The sequence below is a fragment of the Histoplasma capsulatum genome, assembly GCF_000150115.1.
Source record: "Histoplasma capsulatum G186AR genomic scaffold supercont2.1, whole genome shotgun sequence".
Classification (NCBI taxonomy): domain Eukaryota; kingdom Fungi; phylum Ascomycota; class Eurotiomycetes; order Onygenales; family Ajellomycetaceae; genus Histoplasma; species Histoplasma capsulatum.
In genome coordinates, this window is record NW_025544801.1 from 3,467,910 (window position 1) to 3,486,476 (window position 18,567).

The following is an 18,567-nucleotide window of genomic DNA, read 5'->3' on the forward strand; positions in this document are numbered from 1 at the left end:
TCTTGCCGGCTATACATTCTATACCTCATATATATACTACCAGATATCCCCTATATACCAGATAGTTCGTACAATTACTGATATTGTTCTATATTTCTGGTCAATCCACTAGACATACTCAACTTTCTTTACGGCATTTCTCTTCTTTGTTCCCTTTCTTGAATTGAAGTTGTGGAGCTTAAACTTTGTGACTACCAGTGAAAACAAAACAAGGACATGAGTAGAGCTAGTCTATTCGGTGGCGGATATATCATCGTGCCCAAGGGGGATTTTGGTTTATCAAATTGAGATTCAGAAACGAAGGTTAAAAAAAAAAGTAAACCAAGCAAAAAGGCAGGGAGGAACACCGAGCGTACATAATATAATCAATCCACCTCTTTTCCATGACCGTCCGTTTCTCTCTTCTTAGACAACAGACCATAAGAAAGTAGAGAATACCATGAGTCCATTACCTCATTCATGTCAACCCCGTGAAATGTTCGAAAAACGCTTCTATCTATGGCCTCGGCCTCGGCCTTGCCCTCTCCCGCCCCTCCTTCCACCGCCGCTAAACCGTCCCCCTCTCCCCGACCCTCTCTTCTCAACCCTCCCACTCTCACCCCTGACTTTCTCAACCCCCAAGCCCCTCCTCCCACTCCCACTCCCACTCCCACCCCAACCCCCCTTCATCTCCTTCCCAATCGCCTTCGCAACCTCCACCCCGCCATCGTCATCAATATCCATCTCATCCCCGCCCCTGCGCCGCCCCTGGCTCACCTTCAGTCGGCCCCGCTGACCCCTCCGCACAGCATCCGGCCCACTAACCGCAGACAAATATGCGTTGACTCCATCGGCACCCTCGGTTTCTCCAGCGCCAGCTCTTTCGCTGCCGCCGCCGCCGCCAGCCATACCAACATCCCCATCCCCATCACCGTCCCCGTTCAACCCCAACAGCAACTTCCCATCCGCATTGACGCGTGCAGCTCGCTTCCGCGTCTTTGTCGCCAGGAAGCGTACGGATGGCTTCGTCGTCGAGATGCTCGCGAGCGCGTCCGGCGCGAGGAGATCGAGCGGGTTTGATTCCGGCGAGAGCTCGCGGATGTACTGCGTTTGAGATTGTGGGCCTGGTCGGCTGGGTTTCTGTCGTCCTCCCCCGCCTCGTTGCTGCTGCTGCTGTTTGCGGCTAGTAGCGCTGGATTTATGGGATGAGACGTGCATGTTGCCCTGCTCGTCGACGTCAATTTCGCTCGCGTCGTCGGAGTCCGTCGTCGCGAAGGCCGAGTCCGACTCCGACATGTCGGAGCCGTAGACCGCTTTGTCGAATTCGTTGCTGAAAGACTTCTCGCCGCCTCGCGGTGGTTGGTGGTCGCGGTGGCCGGGTGTCGTCGTTGCGCCTTTCCGCGCGCTGCCGGCGTCTCCACCTCGCTCGTCTCCTTCTCCTTCTCCGTCCCCGCCCTCGCCTCCCTTGGCCTGCGTCTTCTTGCGCTTGCGCCGCTCGCGCTCTTTGCGGATCGCGACGACGAATTTCCGATCGGCTTCGCCGACTAATCCTTCGAGGAGCGGCGAGCCGAAGCGCCGGATTAGCCGCTCCAGGATTCCCTTTACTTTACTCTTCAGGCGGCCCTTGTGCTCCTTGCTCCAGACCAGGAGGTTAGGGACGAGCGAGTCGAGACGTGGCCGGAGCATGTCTTCCGGTAAGGCGACGACAGCAACTTTGACAAAACCCAGCACACTCCGGACGATCTCGCGATTGTTGCTTGTCAGGAAGATATCGATGGTTTGCACGAGATCGGACAGCATAGCTGGGGGTAGCTTCGAGTGGAATTCGAAGAGGAGCCTGGACAATGCAGTTACTGAGGCGGCGACCATGTGTGGGGAACTACCTGCGAGACCGGCGGAGACCATGGTGAAGAACTCTTCGATCGTGGCAGGGGCGTCTGGGGCTGTATCTGGCATGTGTGGCACGAGCGAGTTGCGGATCACTGTGCCAACCGGGTTGAGGTCCGGGTCTATGGTGCGCTGGGCGAGGTGGATGAGCAAGGAGAATGCGGCCGTACGCGCCTTTTCGTTACTCTCCTTGCATCCTAGCACCACTTCGGGCAGCACTGAGGGGATGAAATGTAGATCTGAGGTTGGGAGGTAGCTGACTATTTCATGGATCGCGAGCAGCCGGTCACGGCGGGCCGGAGCGGGTGTTTGGTCTGCTGTTGCGAGGATGAGAGATTGCAGTTCAGAGCTACGCTCGCGGAGTGACGCGGCGCCGTTCTCGGTCGTGGCGAGGCGCGGAATGAGCTTGTATGCTTTCTTGATTAACTGGGTGTCCGAGGACTTTTTCTGGAGAACGGCAGCCGCAAGCGAGAAGAGAGTGGCGAAACTTGATCGTGGCAGATATATCGATATCGTGACCACGAGATCCATTAGAGTGTGAGAGGTTGGGGGCATTTTGTCGCCGGGCCCTTTCGGTTGCTTCTGCTCTGCAGGTTCCGGTTCGGTAAGGGTGCCCTCGAGCATCGTAGTGACGCGTGTGAAGGTTTCAATTAGTTCCTAGGATAATTTCATTAGCCATCAGCAGTAACTGTGGCGATACGTACTCTGTACATATATACATATATACATACCTGTTCACCTGTAATGCTCAAATATGCATTGATGCATCGAAGCAGGAAACCCCTGAACTGAGGAAGTGTCTGACTGTAGACATTGAACAGCACAGCCAGGATATTACTAGAAAAGCTAGCGAGATGGGCTATATTTTTCTTCGCATCTGCCTTCGCAATCCGTCGCTGAAGGATCAGGTCGTCCCGCTCGGTATCCAACGAGGTAATCGCTTGGTTTGATTCTACAAGATTCTGTAACGCTTTGCACACATCCACACGTAGCTCTGTTTGCTTGTACAGTACATTTGAAAGCAACTCGGCAAAGCTTTGATCAAAGGACTCTGTAAGATCTAGTGGCAGTTCGCAGAATCCTGGCAAAATCGCCCAAGTCTGCTGGACGAGGGTCTCGAAGATTTTCACTTCGACCGTTTTCTCCGCGTTGCCGTATTCGAGAACGCGCTGGAACAGCGCCTCGCTGAGTGGCACGAATTCCGATCGGAAAAATGACAGGCGCGTGTTTGACACATGGTCCCTGAGGATGGGCAGAAGCCAGACTCGGCCTGGTTGGCCGGCGGTTTGATGTGCGATATTCAGCGGTAATATCTCCAATACTGCCTCTGGACCCATGGCCGCAATTGCAGACCCGAGAACTTGGTCAGCTTGTTTCTTGCTGGCGAACGATTCATTCCCCCGTAGCTCCCCGATTATCCGGACAATATCAGTCAGAACAGGGAATGCCCTCCACTTCAATGCATCGAACATTGCGGCGAGCACGTTGAATACCTCCATCCATGCAGCCTGGTACTTGATGGAGAGTAGTCCAATGCATATTTTGGCCAGTTTCTCAAACACCTTTTCATCATATACCGAGGGTTCGAGGATGATTGAGTCCGGAATGCAATTGACTAGAAATGAGATGAGACACTCAGAGGCCGACACCCTAATATTCCGAGACGACGACGCAAGGAAGGGCGAGATGAGGTCAAAAAGATGGGGGAGATTCTCAAACGTCTCCTCAGGGTTCACCTGCGCTGATACGTCGTAGCCCCTGGAAAGCACCGCAATCCACGGGGGGAGCAATTGCAAATCATTCTGTGCGGGTTTCAATTCCGAAATCGCCTCCATAAGCCGTGGTAGTTTGGACGACGAGAAGTCATCCGCCATGCCTTCGAATATAATCTCGAAGACCTCAAATGCAGCCATGGTCAGGTACTCGTTGGACGATTTCGACACGTTCATCAGCAGCTCGCACAACGGCTCGATCTTCTTTGTCGGCCACCCGCCCGAAGCGGTTGCAATGGTCTTCACCAAGTGCACGGCATGGATGACCATTGGCTCATGCTGGCTTGTCTGCTGCTGGCCATGTCGGCCCTTTTTCGCCTTCGCCGCGGCGGCGACACTCTCGCCCAGCGTATGCAGCGCTGTCTCCGCACACATATCCGCCGCAGGATGGTCCAACGACGGGCTTGGTGGGGGATTCCTTAACACATGTACTAAGGCATCGTGCACCCGCTTGCGCACCTTGGGTCTGTGGTCTACCGCCAGTGTCATTAGGCCAGCCATAGCTCTGCGCGGGCCTATCTGTGTGGATGGTAGAGCCCATGCGGCCGCATCCTGGGCGACCAGTAGCGACTGCAGACATCCCACGGACGACTTTAGCAGCGGGGCTTCGGCTTCAGGGAGTGTGAGGGCGGGCGCAAGGCTGGTGAGGATCTGGGAGAACTTGGAGACGAGAAGAGCGGTGGGGACGAAAGGGGCGACTGTGTCGAGGAGGTAGACTATTGAAGTTGCGAGCTCCTTGTTTACGATGCCTTCGGTTGAGGATACGGCCTGGCCGAGGAGGGCGAGGAGGGCGGCGAAGTATGCGGTTGCGGTGAAGTCAGCATGTTGGTCGCGGAGTGTATCTTCGACGGCTGAGAGGACCACTGAAGTCTGTATAACGTTGGTTATTTTTTGCGGTGTCAATTAGCTTCCAGTTCTTCTTCGATTGCATGTATTCCTGGGTAGTTTGGTTGTGCGGTTGCTCACATGGTGCTGGTTTTGCAGCTTGGGCGATTTGATCTTGTTGAGCTTTTCCTGCAGCGAGGCCATAATGCAAAAGTGTATCCTTAGCCCAGCGGGGAAGCACTGGTGCAACAGGTGCTGTCAACCTCCTGGTGGTTGAGTGGGAGGTGTCGGAGTAAATCAAAGAAATATTTCGGGCGTTGAAATTTTAAGTTCGACTTTTTTGGCGGTTGGATATTTTTTTTTATCGATAGCAGATTGTGTGGGGCGGAATCGGATACACAACAACACATCAACAGGGTATTCTGCATGGGATTCGGAGATGCTGGGATAAACTTGAACATGTTCTCTTCGAAGTATTCTTTTCTCTTCAACTTGATATTATATTCATCACCGTAACTTACATGTGCGGAACCAATTAAGGGGGCCCTCAGAGCTCGGAAAACCTGGAGAATCGCTCTCAACCATTTTAAATTTCTATCTATGTCGAAGGTAGCGCCAAAGGTCGCTAATCCATCATGATCCTTTATACTCTCTCCATATACTCGCGCGCAGGCCGGAAGCATTTCACAATATTCTGCAACGCCTGGCAGTGTCCACCCATCATCCATTCTTTCCCCTCTTCCAACTATCCATCTGTTTTTATATTTCCGTCCCTTTCATGGCTGCCCAGCTGGACCCCAACACTGATTCGTCGAATTCAGTAGAGTAATAGATTATCGTAACGGTGCATACAGGCTCCAGGGAAAATACCATAGAACCCAACAAAAGTAGAGTTTGATGAAAGTAAAGCAATAACAATAATAGAGCGTGGGGTCTTGCTCCATAACCTCTTTTTAATAAATAGTAGAGGCTTTCATGTGTGACACTTGATAAATGTTGTGCCACGAAAACAACTGCCGACGTCACCAGGGGGGAAGCCAATAAAGTCACCGCCGTTGATAACGTTGAAAAAAAAAGGCTTAAACTGATGAAACAAACAAGAAGAGATATCAGCATGAACATTTAAAACAAAACCTCTCCGCTGTGCTCAGCCTCAAAGCCAAGGGTTTGTAGTTTGGCACTGCTGCGTTTGTTGCGTTTCTTTCGTTCGTTATCTTCTTGCTTTTTCAATGCAAAGACTTCTTCAAAGGGTGCCTGGCGGTAACCTGTGGGGATGTCGTCCTCCTTATCTAGATCCTGAATTTGCCCAATCGAGGCAGTCAGTAAAATGCCTGTGGAATGCTGGGAGCTCTATCGAGCGGATCGCAACGTACAACTTCTCCTAGTAAGAGAACGTTCTCTCCCCGCACCAAATAGATTCCTCGTTGTATATCTGCAAAAAGGTTTCCGGCATATAGTCGCTCGACGGTCCCTTGGAGGACAAGGTTGGCTAGAGGAGATGGAGCCATTAGAAACAAGACGGTCATAATTCATGTGTCAATATATATGAGTTAACGAGAGCGACTTACCGAACTGATCCCAGCTGCGTAGCACACCAATCAACTTGCGCCCGTCGCGGAGAACAAGAACGAGTTTTTCTGAATAAAACGCAGTCCACCGAAAGACGCGGCGGGGGTTTTGGTCAGTCTTTTTCTGTATATATATATATACCGAATTCCCATGCGCTGGCGAAATTGGAAGTTCAATGCGATTTCATTCTCGCGCTGGCCGCGCAAGAGGGAGGGAGGGCGCTGCTCACTATCAGTCAGGTCCAGGAGTTGCGCTGCCGTCGTGAACATTTGCGGGGGCAGTTGAGCCAGGGGCGGGGGCATCATTGGGGTGGGTGAAGGTTCTTGCCCTGGGGCAGGAGGAGGAGCTGTTGGTGGAGCTGTTGGTAGAGCTTGCTGGTGGTGGCGTGGGAAGCTGGAGTGAGTAGGCGGGTTGGGCTGCTGAGGGTAGCCTCGGTGGCCATGCGGGAGCGGGGGCGGGGGCGCTCCGCGTCGTCCGCCTTGGCCGTTGTTGTGGTCGTGAAGGGAGAGGTCCTCCATGCCGCACTGGATGGCTGTAATTTGCGGAAATGCAGTGCTAGAGGGATTAAAGGAGAGGAGGAACGTATTGGTGGGTGGATAGGTGGGTTAGAGGATATCAGGACAACGAGCGAGATAGTATAGGCATGCTGGTTGGTCGGGAGCCGCGAAGTAGAGCTGAGCTAGTCAGAAGATAAGGACCTATTCCAAACTTCGGCATAGACGTATCTTGCTTCCCCCTTAGCAGCAAGATTGTCGGATTCTGGTCTAGATCGATGACGCTGCTGTCCGTCTTGGGCTTGCTTGTCGAGGTTGAAATACTTTTTGAGCCAGAGGGGACTGATACGGTGTTTGCTCTGTTTGCCGAATCCTTCCTGTTCAGGCATAGTGGCTCCTCTGTATGGTGTTATTGCAGAATCAATTAAGTAGATAGTTTGTTTAATCATTGCGGCATATCAACTATCTAGCTAAGCGAAGGTATCTCAACAAAATATGAGGACAAGAATTTGTGTGAAATTATTGGGTATCTCAAAACTGAAAAGAAGAACGTGCAACGAGCGCAAGGTTCCAAATGAAACATGGCTCTACAAATAGTCCAATCCCTTATCCCTCATGCTTAGGTACCATCATACTTAAGGGTTGTCGCTCTTCGTCGCTTAGCCATAGACATTGATCTCATCTTGGGGGGCCCTGAATCCTAACTTCGACGGCTTCCACAAATGATTGCCCTTGGATTGTTTGTGAAGGGCTTTTTCTTCAGTGACATGTTTCTTCAATAAATCGTCTAGTGCGCAAAAACCAGGAATGTTAGTTAGAGAAAAACCTGAGAAATAGAATGACTTACTCTGATCTTCTATTTTAAAGTCCTTCCGCTAACAGGCTCATCTGCCTCTGGCCTCTTGCATGCCACCACGTGACAAGGCAACACCCGATGCCCCTAAACTCCGTGGCACTGAAGAAAGAGCAAGGGTAATAACATGTTCACTTGACATAACGATGACAGACTCGGGGTGAGCAAAATCCAACAGCTGAAAAGAGTTCAAGCAACACTGATTTTACGAGACCGTTCTCTCATCCTTCGCTCACGGTGCCGGTTCATGTAAACGACACATGGGTCGTCCGAGGAGCCGATCCTGGCCCTTACCGAATCCAGGCTCGGGGAATAACCCGGCCGATGTGGAGCTGCAGGAAGCTGTAGAAGCCGCAGTTGTTCACGAGTGATGATGTGGGAGCAATATAGATGTCTCATTGTCTCAAAGTCTGGGCAAGTGTTTTGAATGGGATATCCCTGCTTTAGATGTTGATCTGCTAGATGTGTTAGCATTCTTCGCCAGGCGACACCGTGGTGTGAGTCCGATATCCGGTATGGGCATGCTGGGCACTGGGCAGTGGCCGGCAATGGGCCCAAGCGGAAGTGGCTCAACACGTGCGTCTTCCACTCTTCAAGATCGGAGAAACGTTCATTACAATCCAATATGTGGAAGAAACAGTAATGGCCAATTCCTGTACTGCTCGTTTCGGGAGGGGCAGTGAGGTTTCCATCTGTATCCTCCTCAAGAGCATATCGCGGAGGTAGCTTGGCTGCGGTATTTGTGTCAATGGATCCAGAGAGGGAATTGGATGCTGTCGACAACGAAAACCGAGAGAGTGTTGGTACTGTACTCGGTGGAGACATTATGGAGGATGACGATTCGCTATAGGTATCTTCGATGTTTTCGACAATCATGGAACTCCGCTGGGAGTTTGCATATGCTCTTTCGCTTCGGAATGAGCTTCCCGTTGAAACGGACGCCGGCGTGGTAGGCGAGTAAGACAAGGCCAAAAAACTTTCGGTAGAACCGTTCGATCGTTCGTATGCCCAACGCTCTAGTGTGGCCACTGCAAAGGTGTCAGTATCTTGAGACCTATGTTTCTGAGCCTGGTAGGCGAATTTTATATACTTGTGAGAATCCGATTGCCCAGTATCCAAAGCCTTAAATAGAAGTAATTGAATAATGGAATATCAAATATCAAATGTTAAAATAAGGAAGGGAGGAATTGCAATGGCTTTGCCGAAAAATGATAACGGCAACTGGGAGAGAAGTTTAAAAACAAAAAGGCACTAGATATATGGGAAACCCTAGCAAGGGAATGAAACACAGCGCACGATATTTATATTTTCCAGGTGATTTGCGACATCCGTAGTCATTTCAAAACACTTCTGTAGTATAGCAGAGGATTCGCAATTTCCCCACACGAGACACAGAGGGAAATCAAGTGCTACTGACATCTAACAATCGCGTTTCCGTATGGCTGTGACGATTGGCATACACCTTATGTGATCAGAGCAAGTGGGTGATGGCCACGTTTGAAAGGGTTTTGCGTCTGGTATCTGCGGGGGATGCAAGTCGGAGGACAAGGAAGTAGGAGTTGTCTGGTATTGAAAGTAACAATGACCTGGGAACTTTTTCTTTGGCGCCGCGTAGAGGGGTCAGAGGTCTAGCCGAAGGAACGAATTGTTATCTGAAAGAAAGGGGACCTGTTATGGTTTCAATTGGCGCAGAGAGAGTCGAAAAATGTTGGCTGTGGAAGAGTTACCTCCCCAGGAACTGAGAAGTGGTTGGAGAAAGCAACAAAGACGGGGCAGAAGGGAAACCGCGGAGATAAAAATGGTCAGAGACGAATTTCTTAAGAAATCATTGGATGGATGAAGAAACTGGTGTACACTCCTCCTCCCTCGGTTTGATACGACCAATCCGTCCGGGCTCAAGTTGTGAGCTGTCATGCAGTTCCCTGGTAAGTGGGGAGGTTGTTGAGCGACGAACGGGTCCATTGTATAGCCCAATGGTGACACCCCCAATTCGATATGTAGAGATATGTATTTTGTATCAATCCTGCAGTTCAAGTTTCTAGGATGAGCACAAAGCTTCCCCGCTTAATCACCATGCGGCTCAATTCAACAAGTTTATTCCACTTGGCCGGGATAATTTTCTGGAGTCGTTATTACCATGGCAGGTGTAAGACCTAAGGGTGATCAGTGACATTGTGACAAGAAAGGTATTTCGATTAGACCATATTCATGGTTCCTTTCGCTTGTGCCTTTCTCGCTGTCATTAGAGTAGTTAATGAATCCAACCATCTTCAACTGACGCGAGCAACGTGGCGGGCCTGTAAGTCGCTCTTGGGATATTCTGCTACCCTTGGGCGCCGAAGACTTGAAGGATTAATAATTGTCATAATCTTTCTTATTAAATATGCAGATGCTATCCATAACTACTAACTCTGAGGTCAACAATCCAGAGGTATGAAACGCGGGCGGGAGCTCACTGCGACTGCGACTGGGACCAGGGCTGGCCCGTGTTCTCGCTTGATGCATGCTTGCTTGCTTCCATCTCGTTTCTCGCCACTCTGGTCTTCTTTTATTTTTCCTTTTTCCTGCTGCATTGAGCTAGGAGCCAAGCCGTATGTAGCCCCGTGCATCATGTGTGCAGGTTTGTTGAGCTGGCACCGTACGGAGTCCGGACATAAAGGACGTTGCACGTCGTGTATAAACCTGGGCCAAACAGCTCCAATACATAAAGGGACTTTGGGCATTCATGCCGCTCCAAGTACTGGATGATAGATATGCTAGGACTGTAAGGAGGAGAGTCCCCGCGACGTTGAGGGTTGTCAGGCTCTCTTCTGTTTGGTTTGGGTTGAGGGACAGGGCACCTTGGTTAACTAGTCAGCAGTGTGCTCTGGATAAATCCATACCAGGTAATCTGTCTGCTCTCGCTTGTTGAACGTTCTCCTGCAACGGCAGGATTTTTATGCTCGGTTATGAGCGGCTTGGGGAGTGGGATGGAGAGTTTGACATCTGCACAGCCTGGCCAGCCGGTTAGTTATTTAAATATGTGGGGGTTGTTTGAGCCCTATCAGCATCAACTAGTTACTAGTAACTTCAACTCGCTGTGGGATGCAAAGAACAGTATTCGCTCCAATGATCCCCTGGACAACCATTTGCTAATATTGAATGGTAGAAAGCTGGAGGGAGTGAGGAGATGTTGCACCAATTTCCTTTTGTGCAAGCAGCCAAGTTTCCTGTCGAGGGAATGCGCTCCGGTTGTGGCTAAAAGGAATTGTTTAGTGAGGAAAGGCTCCGAAAGAGGAGGATAAACGTTGTTGATGATTGAATGAACACCGTCACCCGTCACCAAGGCTTACAGAGATTTCGGAGAACTGAAGGTGGCATGAGGATCCGCTGTTGACCCCTTTGAAACCCGTGAATGGGACAAAAACAGTCCCATTCCGACCTATATTTCCTGCGGGTTTAGTGATATGTTTTGGAGTCTTCGGTTTATTGGCTGTGGGTACGTTGTTCGCAGAGTGTCGAAGAATACCCACACCAGCGCTGACTGGAGGGGGTCGTGATAGGGCTTCGACAGGGGATGCACTTCACTTCTTGATTTTAAAGTGACAGCTTGTGCGATAGGAAATGTGGATATATGGATATATATATCAACACCGTTTGCTGAGAATGCTTTCGTTTTGCAAATCATAATTTAGGTCTACTCATTTGCTCTATATCTAACTACATTACATTTATCTAGATTGAGACAATTGGCACATCACTCTCCCCTGTCGCTCACCACCCACCCGATCGAACAATCAAATGTACAGTATATGTGGTTCCTGAACAACATTCTCGCCGCAATTGAGATCCTTCGCTAATATTCCCCCCGAGGTAGAGGAGTACACTTCTACAGTGTTTCCGAAACACGTGCTGGAAAAGGTTTCTATAATCGCAATTAGCCATTTGTCCCCAGATACAACCGAGGGTCCATACCGTATACCATCTATATAATCAAGCCCTGGAGATTCTCGCTTGAATTTCTTAATCGTACGTCTATAACAATTTTACTTTTTTTTAAACCAATAACTCTGCGCTGTGGGTCTGAAAAGCCTGTCGGCCCACAATCACCCAAGAAAAGAAAATCGTTTTCATCAGTTCATTTCCATTTCGTCAAACATATCGCTGTAAAAAAAAAAGTAAAGGTTATTCCTCCTATATACCCTGGGGTAGAAGACGGATAAATAAATCCCGGTGGTTTGTCGTAGTTCATGATGTCGTTATGCTGGTCAAAGGTGATGCTAGCCGATGGCGGAGAGGCCGTAGTAGAGTTCCTGCACCGCAAGTAAAGCGAGTTCCGATAGATATTGAATATCCTCAGTCCCAAGTCGCCGCTGATGGTATGGACGCAACGTTCAGATTGGGTTTAGCGTCAATTGGGGCTTTACCGGTATGAAAATATACCGGTTTCCAGATTCCCAATGACGGCCTTTTTTTAACTTCTTCAGTTTCTCTCAATATTCCTGATTTTCCCCAGGGTTGCGGTTTTAGTATTTGGTATGGATTTCCTGGTGGGGGTGGAGCAGTGGATCTTCAGAATCATGGCTTCTTGAGGGACCCACGCGGCAAGATCACGCTAACTAACTAATGCTATCTTTTTTAATTTCTTAAAACTTCGCTCTTATAAGGTGAATTGGCGGATGTGTCGCGGACTTGAGGGTGATGATGCTACTGCTGATGGCGTCGATATTGGGCTCGGGGACGAAGGGGAAGAGGGCGACTGAGATGTTCTGTGCACAGGTGTGGCGTCTTCATTTTCAGATGAAACCACGATGGCGGGTGGGCGGCGAATATCAGGTATGGGCCGGTTAGAATTCGTGGGAGACGTGGGTGATCCTGACGGGTTACTTCGTGGAGAGCCGTGATGAGTCTGTATTGGTACTTCCAGAGTCGCCCGCCGGTGGTTTCCATTAACGCCGCCGCTGGATGCTCGAGGGCGATTGTGAATCTCGGGCGGAGCACGGTCACCCGTTATCGTATTAGCGTGCGATGTTCGCGAAATGATGGTTGGTGAAGGCGAACGCGATCCTGGTCTCGAAAACCTAGACGAAGCCTCCAAATCGAGCCCATAGATGCTACTCGTGAAGCTACCTGCTCTTGAGGCCCGTCCTCGAAGCGAGGGAGAGGCATTCCCATATGTGTCTCGATATGTGTTGTATTGATTTCTGATGTTAGGCAGGGCGCGGTTCCGGCGTAATTCTCCAGGAATCTCAGGGAAGTCCAGAGCCTTCCCGCTCTTAAATTCGGAGTCGTTAAGCCTCTCGTGAGCCGCGTCACTGAGATAGATGACAAACTTAGTTAACGCAATCGCTACTTTACGTCTGTTGCCAGAATCCCTTGCCGACGATTGTCTCGGTTGGCCATCGTGTTCAACGATAGAGCGAGTGTTGGAAGCGCTTCGCTGCATCTCGACGCCGCGTGCTGGAGAGCGCAAAGATTCTACAGATGCGATCGTGTTGATTTCGCGCATTGAGCAGTTGTCCTGATTCGAAGAGGCTTTGGGTTGCTCCGCCTCTTCAACGGCATGGAGGTCAGCAGCAAGAACAAGGTACAGCGATCCTAGCACGGCTAGACCAGCACCAACGATAGGGCCCCATTGGCCTAGTAAAATCTTGTTAGTAATGCATGGGGGGAAGCCAGCCATTGGGGACAAAAGGATACCACCTACCAATACTGGCTACAGGCTCGGTTTGGTAAAGGACTTGGGAGCTGAAAAAATTCATCTCGCCTAAAATGAGGATGCCCATTACTGCTGCAGCAAACACGGGGATTTCTACAGCGCTCAGAAACATCCTGATCAAAGAATTTACCTTATTCATTTTCTTAATGGTGGCGCCATTTGTGCCTTCAATTGGCTCGTCAACTTTTTCCTCCTGTTTTCCAATACCAAAACGGTTCATCCGGTTGATTTCGAGGATCTTGTTCCACATAGATATTAACGAAAGAATGGCCGGCACGCAGCACGCAGCGGCCATGAGCGTTGCGGTGCCAAATGTGATCTTATCTGGGGCGGGGATGACGTAGATGTTGCTGGCTGCACCGTTTCGCATAGGGGAGAACGGGCCTTTGTCTTCAGAGCAAGTCATGCCGCAGCTTGTGTTGTACTTGAATTTGCGAGGATCAGACGAGATAGGGTTGCCGGCGTCGTCGAACGGGCAAGCCGTTGGTTGGATTCGGAAAAACTCGACAGTCAAGCTCAACAGCCCTTTTGGGGTAAAAGGTTAGGCAAGAGTGATAAGCTGGGTAATCCGAAGACAAGGGGTATATACGTATATATATAACCAAAGATCATCAACTTACCGGCAAGAATGAGGGTGGTCCATAAGAAAATGATATTCCGGCCGGGGTCATAGAAGTATGTTCTGGATACCCGAACCGCTACGGGCCCGGTCAAAATGCCAATTGAGCATAGCTGGAAGGCGCCATAGATATCCATATCAACAGCACCTTTGACAGTTGAACAATTAGCTTTGGAAACCACACAAAGCTGCCGCAATCTCAAGAACCAACCATGCAGATTGAGTGCCGCAAGAACGACGCCGTGCAAAGCAGCAACGGCCGGAAAAAGTAGCACTGCCGCCAGGCAGGCATTTCTGAGCCACTCAGTCTTTCGCGCAAAGACACAAGCGGCTATTAGAACATAGTATCTGTATGGTTTCAACAAGGCGAATTGGCGGTCAGCCGTTATTCAACGGGCTCACGGCACGCGTTTGCTCTGGCTTCGCCGTGTGGGGAACATTTCGAACTTACAGAACCCTTGTGCCGGGGCCATACTGGCCAGAAACCGGCCATGCGCATATCACCTGTAAAGCGTTTTTCGTGGTCCCGTTTACACTTGCATTGTGGACTGCGGCTTCAGCGTGGAGGGCATTTGGCAGCAAGGCAGACCCGAGCGCAGGCATGGCTCACGGATTGTAGGGAGAGGACACAACCATGTATCGCGTGAGGAAGATTATTATTTCATGTTAATGGGGAAGAAAAGAGGATAACAACTTGTTCACATCCTCTATCATTATGTAGCTATTCCGAAGAAAAGAACACGATAGATTTTAGCATGGAAAAGAGAACGTCCCTCGAGCAAAACACAGGGATCACTGTTGTTTAAAAACCGAACAGGTTGCAGCCGAGGCGAGATGTGTGATGCTTGCTTCGCAAACCGCCAGAGTTGAGCCGCCTACAGCCTGAAGTTTTCTCCGCATAATTACAGCAAGAGTCTCCACCACTGATCATCTGCTCTGGCGCCATCCTGGGCCCAGCTCCAAGCAGGGCTTGCCGGCGCGATTCGAGCATCCGGCCGAATCACAGCCCGCATTGCGCTCGGGAATTGCAGCCCTGCAACAAGTGACACAATACGAGGCCAGATGAGGCTCAGCAGCCACTTTCTGCGGTCTCACTGGCTGCGGTTCGCAAAATTTCTTTGCAATTCCTGCTGCGACGGGCTTCGGGCTTGGAAGGTCTTCCACAGATAATCCGCTGTTCAGCCACAGGGCCTGCGAGCAATGCTGCTGGATCCTTCATTTGGTGGAAAATCCCGCTGTCGAGTTTGTGACCATTGTTTGTTCCACCTGTTTGCTCCAAGTCTCCCAGAGCCGGCGATTAACTTACACCTATCCACAACAGAGGGTGCTAGGCGGGAAGTTTAACTTACTTCTGACGCTCAGTCCAGGGTAGTTGGTTGGGTTGGCCCACTCTTCCTGTGTGCCTTTGGACAGGATCTTGGAAGAGGCTGAGGACGGTTACGATTTAGTGCACTTGTTGAGCGGGGGACTGAAAAAGTGCCTTGAACCAGCAGCACAATCGTTTCAGAGGCGACTGATCGACTGGAAACCTTCAAAACCTTCGCTGCGGTGTGCGAGGGGAGTCCCGCTTATCCTAATTCATGGCTGAAGCCGCAGGAAGCAGAAAAACATAACTAGCTGCTTCTGCTACTCGCCAACCCAACTGCAAGCCACTTGTTTATCTTTTATTTTTCTGTTGGCCGTGGAGGAATCAAGCAAAGCTCCTCTATTATAACTCAACCGCCAGGCCAATTCTGGCGAGTTATTACCTTGGCTGAGCTTCGAAGTAGACAATCGTCAAAATGGCAGAGAAATTAGACGAGGATGTCCTGAACACGGGCGACATCAGGAATTGGCGGTCAATTGTGACCCTCCTTGTCTTCATTGTCACAAGTAAGATTACCTCCGCAATCCATGTTTTGGCTGCGCAATTATCCAGCTAACTCTTCAGCGATGGCCCAGATATCGTCGTTCTGGCCCCCTTTCACCTTCCGATATACGTCCCCCGGCGCCTTGTGGAGAGTGTCGTCGATGCCCTCAGTGCGCTGCGAATAATACCCGGCAGGAAACCGCGGTTTCAGCACGATCCCGCTTCTGATGGTGAGGAGCGGGATGATGATGACGATGATCAGAACGGCAAAGCGAAACGCAAGCCTTTTGTACGATGGAATTTCCCCATGAATTTTGTAACTGCGCCCTTGATAGCGGACCTTTTCCTGCTGGCAATTCTAGCTATCGGCCGCGAGGAAGTGCGTGGCGGGACGCTGGGAGCGAACAACATATCCCCGCTTGATATCATGGCTTTCTTCATTACGCTGGCCTACATTGCTATTTCAATCGACGCGTCTGGGCTTATTAGGTTCCTGGCATTCAAGGTGCTTCAAAAGGGAGGCAAGGTCGGGCATCGGCTTTTTTTCTACCTCTACACGTTCTTCTTCGGTCTGGGAAGCTTCATTGGCAATGACCCCATTGTTCTTTCTGGAACTGCGTTCCTCGCCTACATGACGAGGGTGTCAAGCAATATCATTCATCCCCGAGCCTGGATCCATACGCAGTTCGCTGTGGCCAACATCGCGTCCGCAATTCTCGTCTCCTCCAACCCAACCAACCTAGTCCTCGCGGGTGCCTTCGAGATCAAATTCATTGTCTACACAGCACACATGATCGTTCCAGTGGTTGCCACAGCCATTGTCTTATTTCCATTCTTGTTATACATCATCTTTGCTGATCCGGCCTTGATCCCATATTCCATTGAGATGCACGAGCTGTCAGAGGAAGCTAAAGCTAAGAAGCCCGTGAATCCTAACATTCCTCATGCTCGCGGATTGGCTGAGGAGGATGAAGCCAATGCAAATGATGACCAGGTGAAGCTTCTTTCCCTAGAGGAAATTATGAACCCTTTCCTGGACAAAGGCGGTGCGGCTTTCGGAGCTGTCATCATGACAGCCACTCTTGTTACTCTGCTGGCACTCAATGCTGCAACCCAGAATAATGACCATCATCCTATTTTTTGGGTTACTTTGCCTGCCGCATTTGTTATGTTTTGCTGGGATGTCGCATTCGGATGGTACAACCGGCACGAGACTCGTGAGATTGCTCGCAAAGGTCGACAGGAGGTTGAGAATGCTCGAATCGAACATATGCTTAGGGCAGAGGAAGAAATGCGACTTGCGGCTCTAGCGCAGAAAGAGCGGGATTCGATAGATGTGTATGAGGTCCCTCTAGTGCTCACACAGTCGCCAGAGCCTCAGCCCAGCCATGATGGCCGCCGTGATGCTGGTGGTGGGGGCGGAGTCAGTATTTCGAATACTGATGACGATATCACGTTGGAGGTAGATGCTTCCAAGCATGTTCCCATAATCCTTACCTCTGAGAAAGGTGACCAACCAACCCTCGTCTCAACACCTCCCCGTGAACCATCACCATCGTCTGTGCGTATACCAAGCGACAATCAACTACAAAACGGCCAAGGGTCAACTACCAGCGCTATCACCATGATGGACGACAAACAGGTAGTTGCCAACACACATGTCAGCCAACCATCCACCCAGAAGCAACAACAAGGAGAGAAATTGAGAGAAGAACATATTTTTTCTAATAGAGTCTCTCAGGACCTGACATGCCAACAGGACCGTGGACCAGCAACGCTCGTCTCGCTCCTTAAGAACGCCTACCGATGGACACAGGATACATTCCCTACTGTCACAGCTGTAGTGGCCCACTTACCCTTCGCTCTTGTGCCGTTTGCATTCACCATGTTCGTCCTTGTCCAAGCGCTTGTCACGAAAGGTTGGGTGCCCGTGTTTGCTTACGGATGGGACCACTGGGTGAACAAAACAGGCACAGTCGGTGCCATTGGCGGCATGGGCTTTCTATCTGTGATATTGTGTAACGTGAGTTCTCCACGCCCTCCTACCCCATATTTAAATATTGAAAATACTTAGCTAAGCTTGTTCGTACTTGAAGTTTGCCGGCACCAATATCGGCACCACAATTCTCCTCTCCCGCGTTATCCAAGCTTGGCAAAAAATCCACGAGGTGAACCAAACCCCAATATCTGACCGTACATTCTGGGCGACCGTGTACAGCATGGCAATTGGTGTCAACTATGGCGCGTTCAGCACTGCATTTAGTGCTTCCCTCGCTGGCTTGCTCTGGCGAGACATCCTCGCACGGAAGCACATCAGAGTTCGAAGTCTCGACTTTGCACGAGTTAATCTTCCCATCATTGCCATCGCCATGGCTGTTGGCCTTTCTGTCCTTATTGGAGAGGTTTATATTGTCAGAGACAACACTCCCTACAAGCCTGTGGTATGATCCGACTCGATCTACGGCGTTTAGTTTGATTTTGGTATTGGTTTTCACTACGTTTTGCATTTACTATGCGAAGCACCCATAGATTTTTTTTCAATCTCTATTTGTCGTTTTCCTTTACGCACAAGATACGCACTATGCGAAATGTGAGGATTAGAACGAGGGCCTCACTCACTTCAGGTACACCGGAAACTACGGACACCGTTTTGGGTGGGGCGGTCCTTGGAAATCGATAGATCCATCCTCGCGAATGAAGAAGCAACACCTATTCCTCCCCTACACAAGGGAAGGTGGTACTTGATTAGGGGAGATGTTCGGGGGAGAGGGTGTGGAGAAAGATTTTGGCCTGATGGCATACCATCCTAGGCAGTACTCTGTTCTGACAAGATATATGACCACAACACACGCAACTCAGCAACGAAAGCGCCTGTTTTACGACGGTACGAAACTCTCTGAAAATTCAAATTTGCTCATTCTTTTCTTTCTTTCTTCCTTTCTTTTTTTCTTCACTAGACTAAGTCACGACGATACGGCTGTTTTGTATATACACAATTATAAACTGTCAATACTTAATAATA

General features: G+C 50.1%; 7 protein-coding genes across 7 annotated transcripts; 1 reads left to right on the top strand and 6 right to left on the bottom strand.

Annotated features, from left to right (window-relative positions):
- Window positions 1-492: 492 nt before the first annotated feature.
- Window positions 493-4,667, bottom strand: HCBG_01129 (ribosomal RNA-processing protein; the record flags this gene model as incomplete). Its single annotated transcript, XM_045428179.1, has 3 exons — window positions 493-2,523; window positions 2,598-4,508; window positions 4,605-4,667. The coding sequence occupies 3 exons, from the start codon at window positions 4,665-4,667 to the stop codon at window positions 493-495; spliced, it is 4,005 nt and encodes a 1,334-aa protein (XP_045292154.1).
- Window positions 4,668-5,585: 918 nt separating this feature from the next.
- HCBG_01130 (uncharacterized protein) lies at window positions 5,586-5,971 on the bottom strand (the record flags this gene model as incomplete). The annotated part of the gene is made up of 2 exons (XM_045428180.1): window positions 5,586-5,813; window positions 5,837-5,971. The coding sequence occupies 2 exons, from the start codon at window positions 5,969-5,971 to the stop codon at window positions 5,586-5,588; spliced, it is 363 nt and encodes a 120-aa protein (XP_045292155.1).
- A 362-nt stretch (window positions 5,972-6,333) lies between these two features.
- Window positions 6,334-6,915, bottom strand: HCBG_01131 (uncharacterized protein; the record flags this gene model as incomplete). The annotated part of the gene is made up of 2 exons (XM_045428181.1): window positions 6,334-6,706; window positions 6,731-6,915. The coding sequence occupies 2 exons, from the start codon at window positions 6,913-6,915 to the stop codon at window positions 6,334-6,336; spliced, it is 558 nt and encodes a 185-aa protein (XP_045292156.1).
- Window positions 6,916-7,568: 653 nt separating this feature from the next.
- Window positions 7,569-9,341, bottom strand: HCBG_01132 (uncharacterized protein; the record flags this gene model as incomplete). The annotated part of the gene is made up of 3 exons (XM_045428182.1): window positions 7,569-8,407; window positions 8,797-8,821; window positions 9,234-9,341. 3 exons carry the CDS (start codon window positions 9,339-9,341, stop codon window positions 7,569-7,571), a joined length of 972 nt encoding a protein of 323 aa, XP_045292157.1.
- Window positions 9,342-9,987: 646 nt separating this feature from the next.
- HCBG_01133 (uncharacterized protein) lies at window positions 9,988-11,610 on the bottom strand (the record flags this gene model as incomplete). The annotated part of the gene is made up of 5 exons (XM_045428183.1): window positions 9,988-10,219; window positions 10,262-10,364; window positions 10,712-10,800; window positions 11,166-11,270; window positions 11,561-11,610. 5 exons carry the CDS (start codon window positions 11,608-11,610, stop codon window positions 9,988-9,990), a joined length of 579 nt encoding a protein of 192 aa, XP_045292158.1.
- A 408-nt stretch (window positions 11,611-12,018) lies between these two features.
- Window positions 12,019-14,299, bottom strand: HCBG_01134 (uncharacterized protein; the record flags this gene model as incomplete). Its single annotated transcript, XM_045428184.1, has 4 exons — window positions 12,019-12,998; window positions 13,066-13,602; window positions 13,908-14,044; window positions 14,148-14,299. The coding sequence occupies 4 exons, from the start codon at window positions 14,297-14,299 to the stop codon at window positions 12,019-12,021; spliced, it is 1,806 nt and encodes a 601-aa protein (XP_045292159.1).
- Window positions 14,300-15,477: 1,178 nt separating this feature from the next.
- On the top strand, window positions 15,478-18,445 carry HCBG_01135 (uncharacterized protein; the record flags this gene model as incomplete). The annotated part of the gene is made up of 5 exons (XM_045428185.1): window positions 15,478-15,568; window positions 15,638-17,106; window positions 17,287-17,568; window positions 17,642-17,986; window positions 18,377-18,445. The coding sequence occupies 5 exons, from the start codon at window positions 15,478-15,480 to the stop codon at window positions 18,443-18,445; spliced, it is 2,256 nt and encodes a 751-aa protein (XP_045292160.1).
- Between the last annotated feature and the right edge of the window lie 122 nt (window positions 18,446-18,567).